This window comes from Centropristis striata, chromosome 12 (assembly GCF_030273125.1).
Source record: "Centropristis striata isolate RG_2023a ecotype Rhode Island chromosome 12, C.striata_1.0, whole genome shotgun sequence".
Taxonomy (NCBI): Eukaryota; Metazoa; Chordata; class Actinopteri; order Perciformes; family Serranidae; genus Centropristis; species Centropristis striata.
Genome location: NC_081528.1, coordinates 34,527,638 through 34,544,913, shown reverse-complemented (window position 1 = coordinate 34,544,913; position 17,276 = coordinate 34,527,638). Strand labels below are relative to the sequence as shown.

Below are 17,276 nucleotides of genomic sequence, written 5' to 3'. Positions count from 1 at the left end.
ACATGATAATTACAGTATTTACAGTGAACATGATCATTGGCTCTGTCTTGAGTGGAAAAAAATAAAGATTATGCTAAAATTATTAATCAATTCACAGAAAAATTGGAAATCAACAATTTTGATAATTTAGTCAGTCATTCAAGAAAAATGCTCAAAAATCACTGGCCCCAACAAATAAAATACAATTAATTAAATATTTTATTTAAATGAAGATTTGAGTTTTTTGACTCAGTCTCCTGATTTCTTATTAGATTAAATGGAAAATGAGAACACTGGGATCTGAACTGGGAGAACTGGGAAAACTTGGGATTTTGGAAGTAATGGTTGGTTGCAGCCTGAAGCAGAGCTGCTGCAGTGGTGGATTATAAAGTATGAAATGAACCCGTAGCATTAAATTGTGTAGTGCCTTCATTCAAAAGTTAATCTTAGTGCAAAAAAAGGTAGTTTTTCCACATGATGTGCAAACAACAAGTAGGTTCGTACCGAATAGTTTGAAGCTTCATTCATAACATTGACATTTAAATGCTCTGCAGCTTTTTTGCATATGTATTTATTTTTAGAAAGTTGATGGATAGAAAAAAAATTCTAAGTTGTTTAACAGTGGCGGTTCTACACAGGGGCCTCCAGGGGCCACTGCCCCTGTGAAGAAGCCCTTGGCCCCTGTTGTGGCCCCTGTGTCAAATTAATAATAAAATGATCAATTTATAATGATGAACAATGGACCAATTCTGACCTATTTTTTGTTCAAACAATATCTCATTGTACACAAAAGGAACCCAGAATGTGTACATTGTAACATAGTTTAATTGTGCAATAAAAGCTAAATATAAAGATAATTCTCACTGTACTGCACTTTCAAAATAAAAGAAAGTAATTGTGCACAAAAATGAGAAATGTCATTGTCATACAAAAATAACTGTTAATGTTGGTAAGTCTCATTGCTTCAATCAATGTAGTTCTTCCAAATATGAGACTTTAAGCATTCAAAACCTTTTATTATAGCTAAAATATAATTTTTGACGATTTTCAATGTGCCCCTCTGATTAAACACTGGCCCCTCCTTGGGCCCCCACAGTAAAACTGGTCTAGAACCGCCACTGTTGTTTAATCCAATAGAAGCTTCAAATCTAAACAGAATAAAGCATTCGGTACAGCCCTAACAACAAGTGCACTATGGAGTCAAAACCTTCATAGAGGTCTCAGGAACTACGAGGGCCTTCACCTGTATCCTAAAGTTAATGATGCAGTGAGCGAGTGTAACTGACCGTATAAACCATGAGTCATAGTGGATAATGAGACCATGACTCATGGTTTCGTCATGGATGAAAGATGTAAAGAAAGTCCCTGAGTCGTGCTGATAAAACAACGAGCCCCGCCTCTTTATCACTGCAGCGTAGAGAGTCACGACACACCCAGCAACAGGTTGTCCCACAGCTCTGTCATCATTAATTGTCTTACTGTAATCCACGGTGAAAGAAGCTCTCCGCCCACTGTTCACTTTCAAAAGGCCCAGACAACGTTTCCCTGTTGTTTTTTATGACTCAGAAATTTTCCTTGTTGAAGTAAAACTTGGTCTTTCGAGGATCCACGTCTGAGTATTTGGCACATTTCTTCTCCAGGACTTTAGCAAGAACTGCGGGGCCACACAGGAAAGTTCCAACCACAGATCTGAAAACATGGAGGAGAGTTTCATTTTTAAAAAAAGTTTTAATGTGAGAAGTGCAAAACAAAGAGTAGAAAAGTTACAGTGCACAATCCATGCAAGTGCTGTACTAACACCTGTAATAATTGCTTAAAATTACAAAGTTGAAAAAAATGGAAATATGCAAGTCAATATTGTAGGTAAATCATACAGTGTTTAAAATCTGCGACTTGTAATGTAAGGTTTAATCATTTTTAGGCATTTTAATGCAGGACTTTCTTGGGGATTTTCCACCATCTCTGTGTTATAAAAGAGGGAGGCACCGATCCAAACCTGACACTGAGGGTTTAGAGTCTTTACCAAGCTGCTGGAGCACATATTGTTTTAATAATAAATAATTAAGTAAATGTACATTAATGTCTTTATTTGTTACATTTTGTTTTTACAAATGTTAGATAGAAAGCTTAAGTTTAAGTCAAACCTGATGTTGATTACTTGATTACTCATGAAAGATTGATCCCAGTCAGTGGCGGTTCTAGACCAGTTTTACTGTGGGGGCCAAGGAGGGGCCAGTGTTTAATCAGAGGGGCATATTTAAAAACTGCAAAGATTATATTTAAGCATTCAAACCCTTTATTTTAGCTTATTTAAAAATCTCATTTAAGTATATTTGGAAGATACAAGTACATTGATTGAAACAATGAGACTTACCAACAAGAACAGTTATTTTTGTACGACAATAATATTTCTCATCTTTGTGCACAATTACTTTTTTTTTTTTTTTTTAAGTGCAGTACAGTCAGAATGATCTTTTTTTTAATATACACACGCTTTTACTGCTTTTAACTACACAATGTAAACATTTTGGGTTCCTTTTGTGTACAATGCGATATTGTTTGAAGAAAAAATAGGTAAGAATTGTTCCATCATTCATCGTTTAAAATTGATCATTTTATTATTAATTTGACACAGGGGCCACAGCAAGGGCCATGGGCTTCTTCACAGGGGCAGTGGCCCCTGGAGGCCCCTGATCCCAGTGACGTCCACACTGTAAGGCATGCAGCTTATTAATTAAACAGCTGGTAATAAATCTGTTCTCTGTATGAGCCGATACCCAAAACCCAGGTATTAGGATCTGGACCGAAAAAGTCAGATCAGTGCATCCCTACTATAAAGTAGGAGACAAAGTACATGACTTATGCATTAAATTGGTAAAGGAAAAGAAAATATTTTCTAAACAGGATTTGATCTTACGTGGGGTTCTCTTTGCGAACTTGTTCGAACTCCTTGTCCCAGACGGGTCGGCCGTAGTGAGTTTTCTGTTTGAGCCCAGTGATGACGTCTGTGTCCTCATCGCTGCGAATCCTCTCAGTATTTACCTGAACAAACAAAGATAACACAGCTGAGTTTAACCTCTTAAAGCCCACCTCCCTGCTGGTGCCAATCTTAAGCTTTATACTTCATATACACTGCAAAAAAAAGTTGGGTGAACTCAAAATTTCAAGGCAACAAACTTCGATAAAATTTTAAGTTGGACAATTAAACTAAATATTTTAAGTTTTGTTTTTGAGTTTGCTCAACTCTGAATTCAGATTTTTGTCAACTCAACTGTAAGTTGTACTAACTTATAATTTTACATTGTAATAACTTTTAATCCTTACTTCTGCTAACTTCTAGCCTGGCTAACACCAGACCAAATCTCATTGGAGATTAGGTCTGGACACCTACAATGCATTTCTCCGTAGAGGAGGTGTGGTTTACGATCCTCCAGAGCCGTTTATTGGACGCTTAGAATGTCTATCAAAGCGTCTGTAGGTAGCTCTTAGCCAATCAGATCAGTTATACCAGATGACGTAGTAGAGCAACAGAGATGGATGTTTGTTGTGTGTGTGTCTGTGAGAGAGTGTTGCTGCTGCTTTGCTTCTCCAGTTCTCGCTTTCTGCAAGATTATTTATTTTCACGCTTTATTCCCCCTCATGTCATTCTGCCACACACATCCACTGATTTTATGGGCAATAAACAAGCTGCTGGGGGTCTCTGGGGGCTCCGCTGTCCCCCGATTCGGAGCGAGATCACCGGCGGTGACCGGCGGTCTCACCGGCTCGGCGCAACGAGCCGCAGAAACCGCCCGTGCGGCGCTAATAGCCCCGCTACCGGTGATCTCGCTACGAGCCGGGGGACAGCGGAGCTGCCGAGAGACCTTTCGCCTTTCAACTTTTGCTCTAAACTATTTAAAACACCATCTACAGCTAAAGAGAGTTTCGCGTCCGCAGCAGCCATGTTGGATCCGGAAAGCTTCCAAGTGCCGAGTAGTACGCGTCATCGTCTCACCGTCCCTCCCCGCTCTGTGATTGGATCCCTAAAACAGGGCTAAGATAATCGCCTCGTTTCCAGACCGTCTGGAGGTTCGAAATCAAATTCGAGCGCGCAAGGCAGTCTGGGTATACCCAGGCTAGCTAACTTCTGCAATGTGCTGAATTGGCACGATTGTAACGCCGCTATGAAATGTCAGCTAATGTTGCGATCACAATTTTGAGTTAGCATTGATACGCTAATGGCTTCTCTTGTAGCTGTAGCAAGCAGCGCCGCTAGCATCAGTTAGCCGCTAGCTTTCGCTAATGACCGAATTTCCCAACAAAGAAATAAGAGTTAACAGAACTATTGTCCCTTGTTGTGAACCCCAACTTAAAGATATAAGTAACAACAACTCACCAACTTGTTTTTGAGCAGACAACTGGCTTCCTTTGTTGTGCTAACTTACATTTTTGCCCTAAATGTCAGTAATTTATATTTCCAAGTTTTACCAACTTAAATCAATGTTTCAGGTCAAAATATACGAGTTGGCTTTTTTTCAGTGTAGTTGCCAAATATATTTAGTGCTACTACTAATATTATAATTTTGTTTCAGGGACAGCAGTGACACAATAAACTAGTATTTGACTGAAACAGGTTTTTCAATGGCTGATGCTGATATTTAGAGAGCAGTGTGACAGATGGCCCATATATATATATAATGGCAATTATCTTTTTTTTTAATATATGTAACAAAAATGTTAAGCTTAAATGATCATTTATATCTGTATTGCATCTCTGTCTGCAATGCACTTGGAATTTGAAAAATGTATATACTCAATGTCCACAATCAATAAAATTAAAAACAAAACAAAAAAAACAACAACTTGTGATTAAAACACTGATAAGGCTGTCAGCAGAAGTGTCCATAGACATTTTTTCTCTATTGGCCTTATCAGTGCAGGCATTGTTTGATGCAGATTATCTCTAAGTGGCATTACAAGAACAAATGGTAACGCTTTATAATAAGGTCCTTAATAACCATTAATTAACAAGTAATAAGGCATTGTTCTTGCTTTAGATCCGGTAGTTGCAAAAAGCATAGTTAACTTATAATAGATGAGCAATAAAGTATATTTTAATATCAATAAGCAAACAAAATAAGATTAATAAAGGCATGGCAAAGACATAATGGGTGGGTCATGGGTGTTTGTAATGCCATTATTAACACTTATATAAGCTTATAAACACACAATAATGTTAAGAAGCATCTTGTAAGGACTTACAAGGGCCTTATTACTTGTTAATTAATGGTTATTACAAGGACCTTAATATAAAGCGTTACCGAACAAATTAATTGGCCCATCATTACAACAAACTGAAATCTGCCCAGCTCCAATGAGGTAGCGCCTGGATGTCGGGAATGTTGTACAGGTGTGGCGGTTTGGTGTAAATTACATAGTTCTGTCGTAAAGTATGACCTTGTTATCCTTATTCAAATCTGACTTCTGTATTTTTCTGTGGCTGATTCAGACACTTACCAGATTATCATCCCATCCAGTCAGATAGAGTTTGTAGGTGAGGAAATCCGCCATTCCTCTCTCTTCCATCTCACTCTCCAGGCCCTGCAGGAGGTCAGCAAACCACTCGAAGGCGTGTGTTTCCCGGCAGAGCCAATAAAAGTAGATCTGAAATCAGGAAGCAGATACAAAGGGCACGTGAAACAATGATCCTCTTACAAAAGAGCTGCTGATGACTATAACACGGGTGGATTGTGTGGAACACACAGCGTTCTTTATTTGCCAGACAATAACAGGATTTACAGGTTTCAGGTGGATTGGTAAACGTTTTGGCTGTTTCGGTTATTACCTTTCTGGTGCGCAGTTTAGGGTTGGAGATCTTGAACTTGTACCAGATGGATTTGAGGATGGAGGCGAAGGGAGTGACTCCGATGCCGGCGCCAACCAGCATGGCGACCTCATAGTCGAATACGTCCTCACTGGCTGTGCCAAAGGGGCCGTCCACACCCATTCTGGAGAACAACAATAACAAAAGTGTCATCTTAAATAAACACAAGGTGCCAAAAGATCTAAAAAGAGTTTTATATGACATAATGTTGGCTTTAATGTGTGAGAAAACTGATTCAGGTTTTCATAAGAAGTAGTTGCCTTTATGCAGCCAAGCAACAAAATATCAAGATCAAAATAACTCTCAACCTTGAGAGGACATGGAACTTATTGATAAAGTAAAAAGAGTAATATGGGTAGTCTATATATATATGCAGTAGTGTTCAAAATAATAGCAGTCCAATGTGACTAACCAGATTAATCCAGGTTTTTAGTATATTTTTTATTGTTACATGTCAAACAAGGTACCAGTAGGTGCAGTTTTTTTTTTTTGAATTGATGAATGTTGTTAGAGAATCTTGGAGTGGAATAAAAGCTGAAAGGAGCCTCAAGTTGGTTGACTCCATCCACACAGATGTGAAGCAGTTATAAAAAACTGTACTAAATATTAGTTTAGTGATCACAGGATTGCTAAATCCCAGAAACAAAAAACTTTGTACAAAATAGTTTTGAGTTTGTAAAGTCAACGGCAGACACTGCTATTTTTTGAACACACCCCTTTCAACTAATTGCCCAGTTGCACAGCCTTAAGAGCTGCATATCATGAATGCTGGGTCTTGTTGGTTTTCTGAGAATCTACTGCACCTACTGGTAACTTGTTAGCCATGTAGCAATAAAAAATATACTAAAAACCTGGATTAATCTAGTTAGCCACATTGGACTGCTATTATTTTGAACACTACTGCATATACATATTTTTGTTAACACACAATGAACCCAAGAAAAGTCCTTTGCTCTCTGCCATAAATTAATGCAGAAGAGGCACCAATTGGTGGACAAAATACCAACCTCTGTACCAGGAGGTCTGATTGCAAAAGCCCAGACTCAAACTCATAAGGGATTAAAAGGTCAAAAATATAATCTGTATGAGTAAAATGTGAAAATCAACCCTAAAACAGAAACGGAGAGCCCGTGTAAAGAAGGTAAAACTGGTGTGGATAAGCTCTTACTTGGGTCCCTGTGCTCCCTCCGGCAGCGACTGCATGATGTCGATCAGTTTGTCCGTCCAGTCCCCGGCCGAGCGGATGTGGACGCTGAAGAAGTCCTCCTCGGGGGCGGAGGTCATGGTGAACGGATGCCACTCCAGCTGGGAGATGGCCGGGCAGTTGAGAAAGACGTACTGACCCACCTCCATTTTGAAACCGTCCTTCACCAGCTGCAGCTCCAGCACCTTGGACGGATGCATCACGATCTGAAAATAAAAGAAGAAACAGGTGAAGCCACCATCACATCATCTAGCAAACAAACCAGAAGGAAACAACCAGTGGCGGTTCTACACAGGGGCCTCCAGGGGCCACTGCCCCCGTGAAGAAGCCCTTGGCCCCTGCTGTGGCCCCTGTGTCAAATTAACAATAAAATTATCAATTTATAAAGATGAACGACGGAACAATTCTTACATATTTTTTGTTCAAATAATATCTCATTGTACACAAAAGGAACCAAAAATGTGTACATTGTATCATAGTTTAATTGTGCAATAAAAGCTAAATATAAAGATTATTCTCACTGTACTGCACTTTCAAAATTATAAAAAAGTAATTGTGCACAAAAATGAGAAATGTCATTGTCGTACAACAACAATTGTTAATGTTGGTAAGTCTCATTGCTTCAATTAATGTAGTTCTTCCAAATATACTTAAAGGGTTAAGCATTCAAAACCTTTATTTTAGCTAAAAGTCTCATTTATCAGGCAAAGAACTATATTTGGTAACTTCAGGTAATATTTCGAGAAAAAAGTTGCAAATTTACTAGATTAAAGTGGCAAATCTACAAGAAAAAAAGTTGCAGATTTAAGAGATTTAAAGTGGCAAATCTGCGTGAAAAAAGTGGGAAAAAAGCCACTTTTTTCTCCCAGATTCACCACTTTAACCCTTAATAGAGCACTCATTGAAATACTTGCAAATCCCAGATTTCAACCCTAGAGAACATTGGAGGATATTACATACAGCCAGAATGTGTAAAAAAAAACATACGGAAATAATATTTTGAGAAAAAAGTTTACGAGATTAAAGTGGCAAATCTACGAGAAAAAAAGGTGCAGATTTATGAGATTTAAAGTGGTGAATCTGTGAGAAAAAAATTGCCTTTTTCCCCACTTTTTTCTCATAAATCTGCGACTTTTTTCGCTCAGATTTGCCACTTTAATCTAGTAAATTTGCAACTTTTTTCTCAAAATATTACCCGAAGTTACCAAATATAGTTCTTCGCCCGATAAAGGGTTAAATATAATTTTGACGTTTTTTAATGTGCCCCTCTGATTAAACACTGGCCCCTCCTTGGCCCCCACAGTAAAACTGGTCTAGAACCGCCACTGGAAACAACAAATCAAGAATGAAACGTACCTTTCTGTAGCCGACTGACTGCATGTAGCGAATGAAACGCAGCAGACGTTCACAGACGTAGAGGATCATTGGACCGATCACCCACCACCAGGTCTAAAACAAGCAAAGTAAATACAATGGTTTACAATTCAGAAACGATTATTTTATTTGTACTAGTAAATATTATTAACCCATTGAGGCCTAAACGCCTGTAAAACCTCTGGGTGATTTTAAAATAACCCCGAAAACCTTAAGTTTTTCTGGAAATTCAACACTTCTACTAAATAATAGATTATTATAATAGATTTTTCAGCCTCTGTAGCAGATAGAAATGAAATTCAAAAAGTATTTGAGAGCTTATACAAATACTACAAAACGACGTATCCCCTTTCCAGGCTTCAATGGGTTAATAGCTGTAAAAACTTAGTGTTTCGAAACATTAAAAAAAACGAACCGCTGCGGGTCCTCCTGAAAACTGAGGGAGGGGACACTCAGGAATCTTTCCCCAGTCGTCACTGCGGTCTTTACACAAGGTGATGTTGTGAGGTGGAGTTGTTGTTTGTTGCCTCCTCACAATGAACCTGCAGACGGGACAGATGAGTGAAACCAGCTTGCAACAACAACAACAAAGCTTCAAAGCCTTACAAACATACAGCTGAGGCTTTTCCCTTACCCGGCTCCATGAAACACAAGACCGGCGAAGAAGATGATGAAGAGGTGGTGGGTGTACCAGAAGACCTCGAAGTAGCTGCGTCTGATGACCTCCATGGAGGAAGTGATGATGAGGATGAGCGCCAGAGTGATGATGACGCCTGTGAGGCCAGCGATGGTGGTGAAGACGAAGTAGGTCGGAGTCTGCTGCGCATCCTGAGACGGAAGAAGAAGAAGAAGAAGAAGAAGAAGAAGAAGAAGAAGAGTGACACGATGGACACACAAGCTTTCAGGATGGTGGTGAAGATCGATTGGACTTAGACTTTCTACTTCCACTACACTTTATTTTAGAGGGAAAAAATACTTTTTATTATTCCACAACATTTATCTAACCCAGGGGTGTCAAACTCAAATACACAATGGGCCAAAATTTAAAACTTGAATAAAATCGCGGGCCAACATTGAACAAATAAACCCTTTAATATATACCAAACATGTTTTGCTTTAACATTAAATATGGAACCAGCAACGCTTATAAACATACAATATATAACTAAATAGTGCAGACATGCAAAATCAAATTTCAAATAAAAACACATCAGTGTCATTAATGTATTAAATAAAAATCAAATAAAAATCGTATGCCTCTTTTCTATTTGCATCTTTCTGATTTAAATATCAAAATATAGTTTTTCAACAGGTTAATACATTTAAAAATAAAATAACAATAATAAATCTAGTATTAGCGGTAAATGCGCCGTATAATACTGGCGGGTCAGCTTTTATAGTACAATAATAATATAATAATTTGGTATTGCCTCGCGGGCCAAATAAAATTACACTGCGGGCCAAATTTGGCCCGCGGGCCAGAGTTTGACACCCCTGATCTAACCTCTCGTTTGTGGTGACAGCTATTTTTGCAAGTGTAAATATATATATATATATATATATATATAATAAATAAATGAATGTTGCCATGTTAAATATCCTCTTTAAACTGTGAAAATGTTCAATTGCTATCAAAAAACAGAAACACATTGTCCTAAAGGTTTTGGCAAATTTAATCAGTTTGTAGATGAGCATATAATCTTTCAATTTACATGAGAACGAGGGCTGCAACTAATGATTATTTTGTTTTTTTCTCAAATATTTCAGTCTATAAAATGAGATACTGCATTGTTTCAGCTTGATGACACTTTTAAGACAGAACATTATGGAAAAAAATCCATCCGATTTATTAAAATTTCAAGCTGATTTCTTTAAATATCTTGTTTTGTCCATCCAAAACCAAAATATAGTCAGTTTAATATGATATAAAACAGAAGATGAGATGTAAATCTTCATATTTCAGAGGATGAAAACAGCATTTTCTGCCATTTTTGCTCTAAAAATTAAACCATTGAAAACATGAAGGGTGTTTTGTATCTGTGTGTGTGTGTGTCAAGTCAAGTCAAAGTCAAATGTATTCATATAGCGCATTTACAGACGGCTGAGCCGCACCTAAGTGCTTCACATAAAAGTGCAAAAAGTGCAATAAAATACAGAATTGACAAAGGTAAAAAAGAAAAAATAAATAAAATAAATTTTAAATAAATTAAAAGAAGATGGGATACTTTTAAAAGCACTGTGGGATTACTAGGGAACACTATTCCCTAGAACTTGCCGGAGGAAATTGTGTCTTAATTCATTATAATAAGTTATGATAACTTACAATGTGTGTTGTGCGGATTGGGTTCAGGTAGGTGGTGTTGTCTGTGTCCTCCAGGTTTGACAGAGCATCGCTGAGTTTATCATAAACTCCTCGTCTGCTGTTGTTGTACCACTCCACGTTCAACAGATGGGCGATCATGTGAACGGCTGTCAGAACACAGAGGAGAGACACGTTACTGCTGCTGCACTTTCATTATTCATACTAACGAGGCGATCTGCTTCCTGATTGAGATACACTTCTGCTGTCTTGAACTTTAACCCATAAGAAACCATGGTGACACCTGTGTAACAAACACTTCAAATCTTCTATAATCTCCCACATTCAGCTTTATGCTTCACCTTAACTCATTAAATCCCTAAGGTGTGGTGTGGTGGTCATGTGACTTTGACACTTCTCCAACATGTGGCTGTGATTGGAAACAGAATTATAAAAAAGTAGTTAATTTCTAAAAGCTTATTTTTTTGTGACGAGGCAAATACAATTCAGATACTTTGCTGTATACATATAAAACAAGCTCCAAATATGAAGTTGCATTCTCTTATTTAACCCTTTATCAGGCAAAGAACTATATTTGGTAAATTCAGGTAATATTTTGAAAAAAAAGTTGCAAATTTACTAGATTAAAGTGGCAAATCTGTGCGAAAAAAGTACCAGATTTAAGAAAAAAGCAACTTTTTTCTCCCAGATTCACCACTTTAACCCTTAATAGGGCACTCATTGAAATACTTGCAAATTCCAAATTTTAACCCTAGAGAATATTGGAGGATATTACATACAGCCAGAATGTGTAAAAAAAAAAAACATACAAAAAATATATATTTTGAGAAAAGTTTACGAGATTAAAGTGGCAAATCCACAAGAAAAAAATGCGTAGATTTATGAGATTTAAAGTGGTGAATCTGCGAGAAAAAAGTTGCTTTTTTCCCCACTATTTTTTCATAAATCTGTGACTTTTTTCGCACAGATTTGCCACTTTAAATCTCTTAAATCTGCGACTTTTTTTCTTGTAGATTTGCCACTTTAATCTAGTAAATTTGCAACTTTTTTCTCGAAATATTACCTGAAGTTACCAAATATAGTTCTTTGTCTGATAAAGGGTTAACTGGAAAATCCAAAAGGTTGTAGTTATGCATTTACAATCACACTTGTAAATATTTTTTTATGTGTGATTGTGAATAATCTGTGCATCTTTCTATACTTGTATATCGTATTTATGTATTGTTTTGTACACAAGTTTGTCTTACAAAAGTGATCACAAGTTCAACAAAACTACCTGTTTTAGTGAAGGATAAAATATTTAATAAATACATTTAAAACAACCAGCACCCTGGTACTTTAAGTATGTTTTAAATTTGCTTTATTTAAAATGTTTGGAGTCGCTGCACTCAGGTTCAATAAGACAGAAATATGGGCAAAACTCTTTTAAACACACCTTAAGTCAATGTTTATTCTCGACTTTGTTTGCCTCCTATTCCCCTTCCCACTCAACCATGCTCCCTTTTAACACTTTTGACCTCTGTAACTATTTGTCTGTCTTACTGTGTGGTTAAGGAGGAAGTATTGTGGGAGAAAAAGTCGCATAAAGTAATGTTAACTTTAACTTGTACCCATTAGAGTTTCACATTACCACCAGGAAGGAGTAAAAACTTTTTTTCCTTAATTTTTGTCTGTCACCGATCTGATAAACACTGATAAGTTTCAGTCTAGACAGGTTTGCACAATCTGCAAAATAGGACACAATAAATGCACCAGTGTTTGTGCACAAACAGTATATTGTCTTTGGTCTGGGCAAAAAGCAAACATTAAAAAACATCTCTAGATAGATAGATACATACATAACTTAATCATCTGCATAGATGTGTTAGATTTATATTGTTCCCTTTGTTTTATTCTTTTTTAAAAATAGTTACACAATCTATGTTCACGACAATGAATAAACTGCATACACATTAACTTTAATCCAAGCTTAAATGTTCATATAAGATTTTGAAAACTGTTTCTATTGCTATAAATGAACCAGTTACTGACTTTCGGTCTTTTCTTTCCTTTGTCAACAACCTTTGTTTAAAGATGAAAGAGAAAACTTGCAAGTTGCATAAGTTTACCTGTCATCAGGGCGATCATGTACGCAACAAGCTTGTGGAAACTCAGATTATGGTCCAGTTGTTTCCTCATTGTTCTGCCGCAACACTGAGAAGATAAAGAAAAAGAAAAGAAGAGAAGAGGAAAGTCAGACAAAAAATAAGACAAAGGACATCTTTCTAAAGCTGATAGTGAAACTTTCCAGAAATGTGTCTGTTCAAGGGGGGAGATGTCGGGTGTTAAAGGAAACATGAACAGCACAATATCACCCAGAGAAACATTATAGTTGGAGTTAAATTACTGATAATAAAACAAGAACAACAATCTGGATAACAGCTGTTGTACCAAGATGCAGCCCAAAGTCCTTCACACAATATTATTAAAATGCATTTAGATAAGTGCACACATAAAATTAAGCTCAAACTATTCACAAAATAATAATAAAATATGTTTTGAAAAGTATATACAGTTGAAACCAGAAGTTTACATACACTATATAAAAAGACACATATGCTTTTTTTCTCACTGTCTGACATGAAATCAGACAATCACTTTTCCTGTTTTAGGTCCGTTAGGATTACCAAAATTATTTCTATTTGCTAAATGCCAGAATAATGAGAGAAGGGTTTTTTTTAGACAATTTTTTATTACTTTCTTCAAAGTCAGAAGTTTACATACAGTTACATTATTATGCCTTGAAACAATTTGGGAAAGCCCAAATGATGCTGTCATGTCTTTGGAAGTTTATTGGTTTATATGGTTTATTTCTTTTGGAGTAATGGCTTCTTCCTGGCAGAGTGGCCTTTCAGCCCATGTCTCAGGACTCGTTTCACTCTGGATAGTGACACACTCTTACCAGCTTCAGCCAGCATCTTCACAAGGTCTTTAGCTTTTGTTCTTGGGTTGATATGCACATTTTGGACCAAAGCACGTTCATCTCTGGGACACAGAGCCCGTCTCCTTCCTGAGCGCTATGATGGCTGGACATTCCCATGGTGTTTATACTTGGGTATAATTATTTGAACAGATGAATGTGGCACCTTCAGGCATCTGGAAATATCACCCAAGGATGAACCAGACTAGTGCAAGTCCACAATTCTCTTCCTGACATCTTGGTTGATTTCTTTTTACTTTCCCAGGATGTTACACAAAGAAGCAGTGTGTTTCAGGTGAGCCTTAAAATACATCCACAGGTGTGTCTCCAATTAACTCTAATGTTGTCAATGAACCTATCAGAAGCTTCCAAAGACATGACAGCATCATCTGAGCTTTCCCAAATAGTTTCAAGGCATAATAATGTTAGTGTATGTAAACTTCTGACTTTGAAGAAAGTAATAAAAAATTGTCTTAAAAAAAACCCTTCTCTCATTATTCTGGCATTTAGCAAATAGAAATAATTTTGGTAATCCTAACGGACCTAAAACAGGAAAGGTGATTGTCTGATTTCATGTCAGACAGTGAGAAAAAAGCATATGTGTCTTTTTATATAGTGTATGTAAACTTCTGGTTTCAACTGTATACCATAGAATTATATGGAATTAAGTTGAAAAGAAACGTCGGGGATAAGTTTCCTTGACATGCATACAGCTGTCAAACTAGTTTGTAGGAGAGCATTAAATGCTCCGGCACTAAAAGGTAAAAGTATTAGTTGAGTGAGTGCACCTCGCCCTGCTTTGACATTTAAACATGACCTTACCACAAAGGAGCCTCGGAGCAGAGACAGCAGGTTCCTGCACACAGGAAGGAGGATCAGCAGGCAGTTAAAGTTGAGGACAGCTGCAGGAGCTCTGGCCCAGGCCAAGGCAGACTTAAATAAAAACACAAATATATCCAAATAAATCTGCCTGTAATTTAAAAAAACAATGATGGAAAAACACCAGAGTACATTTACTCAAGTACTGTACTTATTTTGCAGTAATTGTACTTAAATAATTTACAATTTTGTGCTATTTTATATTTTTACACCACTACATTTTGAAAGACAATATTGCACTGCACTACATTATTAGATTAGTTAATTTGTATATGTAGATAAGTAATAAAAAATAGAATCAACTAATAAATGATTATGTTTTATAATTATTATATTATGATTATGCCGGTGGTTCCAGCACCTTTTGGTCTGAGGTAATTTATCATCACAACCCTGTCAGATGTCATTGATTCACAATCTACAGTCATGGAGAAAATTATTAGACCATTGTTTTCTTCAATTTCTTGTTCATTTTAATGGGACAACTAAAGTATATAGTATATAATAAAACTACATTTGTTTGGACAAATATAAATGATAGCAACAAAAATAGCTCATAGGTGTTTAATTTAAGAGCTGATATCTAGCCATTTTCCATGGTTTTCTTGATAATGATTTTGGTTATTATCAAGGAAAATGGCTAGATATCAGCTCTTAAATTAAACTATTATGTGCTATTTTTGTTGTTATCGGCCCTGATCTATATTACCTAACATTACTTTAAACGTTTATCCTTAAGTCACATTTCACTTACCATTGTTTATCATTTACTTTCAGCAAATTGTTTCAGTCACCAAACTTCATAACAACTTCACTTCCTGGTTTCTCACATCCCCCCAGACTGAATTAACCAATCAGAAGCCAGTCCTAAACTGTCTTAAAGACGCAGCTGCAAACATTCAACATGTAAATAATAAATGTGCAACATAAATACACAAACAGCCAACTGATGAACATTATAACATTGTAAAAGCATCTTTTAATAAATTAACTCAAATATAAATTATATTAACTTCTGAACCTGCTTAACCTTACACTTTTAACCGCGTATCCATTACGTTTTCTACCGTTTATCCACTTATTTAGCCGACTAGCGTTATTTCTACCGTGTATCCTTTAAATAATGCTCTTAATTGACAATTTACATCGTTTATTATCCGTTACTTTCAGCTATAGTCAATTACAGTATTGGACCCATTGCCTTTAACTATAGCTAAATATCGTCACCCTGTTAAAATAATCGCCTAACTCATTTTTTCAAGTTTTGCAGGAAACACAAAAAACTTCACCAAAAGTGTAACATATGACATTTATCGATCATTTCACTCACAAAGGATGTAACAAAGAATGGCTATTGGCATAGTAATAACACTGTGTGTAAATAATGTAACTTAAGAGAAATAAATGACTTAGGCAATTTTTTGAACATGACTTTGTGACTTAACACTTTATTTTGAAGGTGTCAGAAACATGGCATGACAAGTATCATGAGCACTAATGTTACTTCAAAGTGTCATTCATGTTCATGACACATGCCATGTCATGTTTACGACAAGCTCATGTCACTCTTATGTAGACACCTTCAAAATAAAGTGTTGCCATATCTTGCTTAAGTCACAAAGGCATGTTCAAAAAATTGCCTAAGTCACATTTTATTTTGACTTCGGCATAATAAATCCGCTTAAGTCACACACTTGACATGAGGCTGGACCTCAATTTTGACAAAATAATTTTAACAGGGTGACGACCTATTATAGTATTTTAATCAAAACCCAATTTATTTATTTTTCAAATGATCTGAGCTGCTCTCGGACCCTCGGGGAAAAGAGCACCTGGTTGCGAATCCCTGTATTTTAAGCTACCTTGCAGTATAAAGCACCTGAAATGCACATGTACGTTATAAATTATATGATGAGTACTTTAACGTGTTACTTTGGCGATATTACTTTAGAGTTTGAATGCAGTTCTTTCAATTGAAACAAGTATTTCTATTTTTACTTCAGTAAAATGACTGCGTACTCCTTTAACCACTGTTTAATTGTTAAATTTTAGCTGTACGTCAGTAATTACTCACCCCTAAAAGATGACGCGTGTAGAAAAAATCATCCCTCAAGTCGTAGTAGAAGTAATACCAGACGAAAAGGAAGATGTTGATGCCCATCCAGACCACCTGCGGACACAGACACATGTACGTCACAGAATAAGCACAGTCCTTCATTAAAGTTAATTTTTTATATTTGCACTGTTGTTGAAAACGTGGTATTTCTGACACCGACATCTGCATTTTGCGCACAAAAGCTTTGCGTAAATTCTCCCTTTTATCACCCCCAAGTCATCTTTGCGACTTGGAAAATGAAGGTTCTTCTGTGTAAGTAATATCAACTCACCAGTATGAAGGATGTAAGTCCATTGTTTATAATCCAGTTTCCCATGTTGAGCTCTTTATCTCGACTCAGCAGCAGCAGCCTACCTGCATCTTCACCCTTACCTGCTCTTTTATCTTCCCTGCTGTCCTGACTCCTCCCACCTCGGCTGCAGGTGCAAAGGTGATGAGACACAAAGGAAACAAACCGTGCACCGACTGAGATTGCGTTATTGAGGAAGTTTGGAGGAGAGGTTTCCTTTTCTGGAGCCGAGTGACCACATTCCTACCCACTGGAAACTCAGGTTGGAAAAACAAGTTATGGATGACTGCAGG

General features: G+C 36.8%; 1 protein-coding gene across 1 annotated transcript; it reads right to left on the bottom strand.

Moving 5' to 3' along the window:
* Positions 1 to 295: 295 nt before the first annotated feature.
* On the bottom strand, positions 296 to 17,042 carry nox1 (NADPH oxidase 1). Its single transcript, XM_059345772.1, has 13 exons — positions 16,966 to 17,042; positions 16,653 to 16,748; positions 14,522 to 14,632; positions 12,849 to 12,933; positions 10,744 to 10,889; positions 9,055 to 9,248; positions 8,836 to 8,962; positions 8,403 to 8,495; positions 7,011 to 7,252; positions 5,804 to 5,966; positions 5,476 to 5,622; positions 2,897 to 3,021; positions 296 to 1,668 (listed from the first exon to the last, which is right to left on the bottom strand). Exons 1-13 carry the CDS (start codon positions 17,008 to 17,010, stop codon positions 1,542 to 1,544), a joined length of 1,701 nt encoding a protein of 566 aa, XP_059201755.1. The 5' UTR covers positions 17,011 to 17,042; the 3' UTR covers positions 296 to 1,541.
* Positions 17,043 to 17,276: the final 234 nt, after the last annotated feature.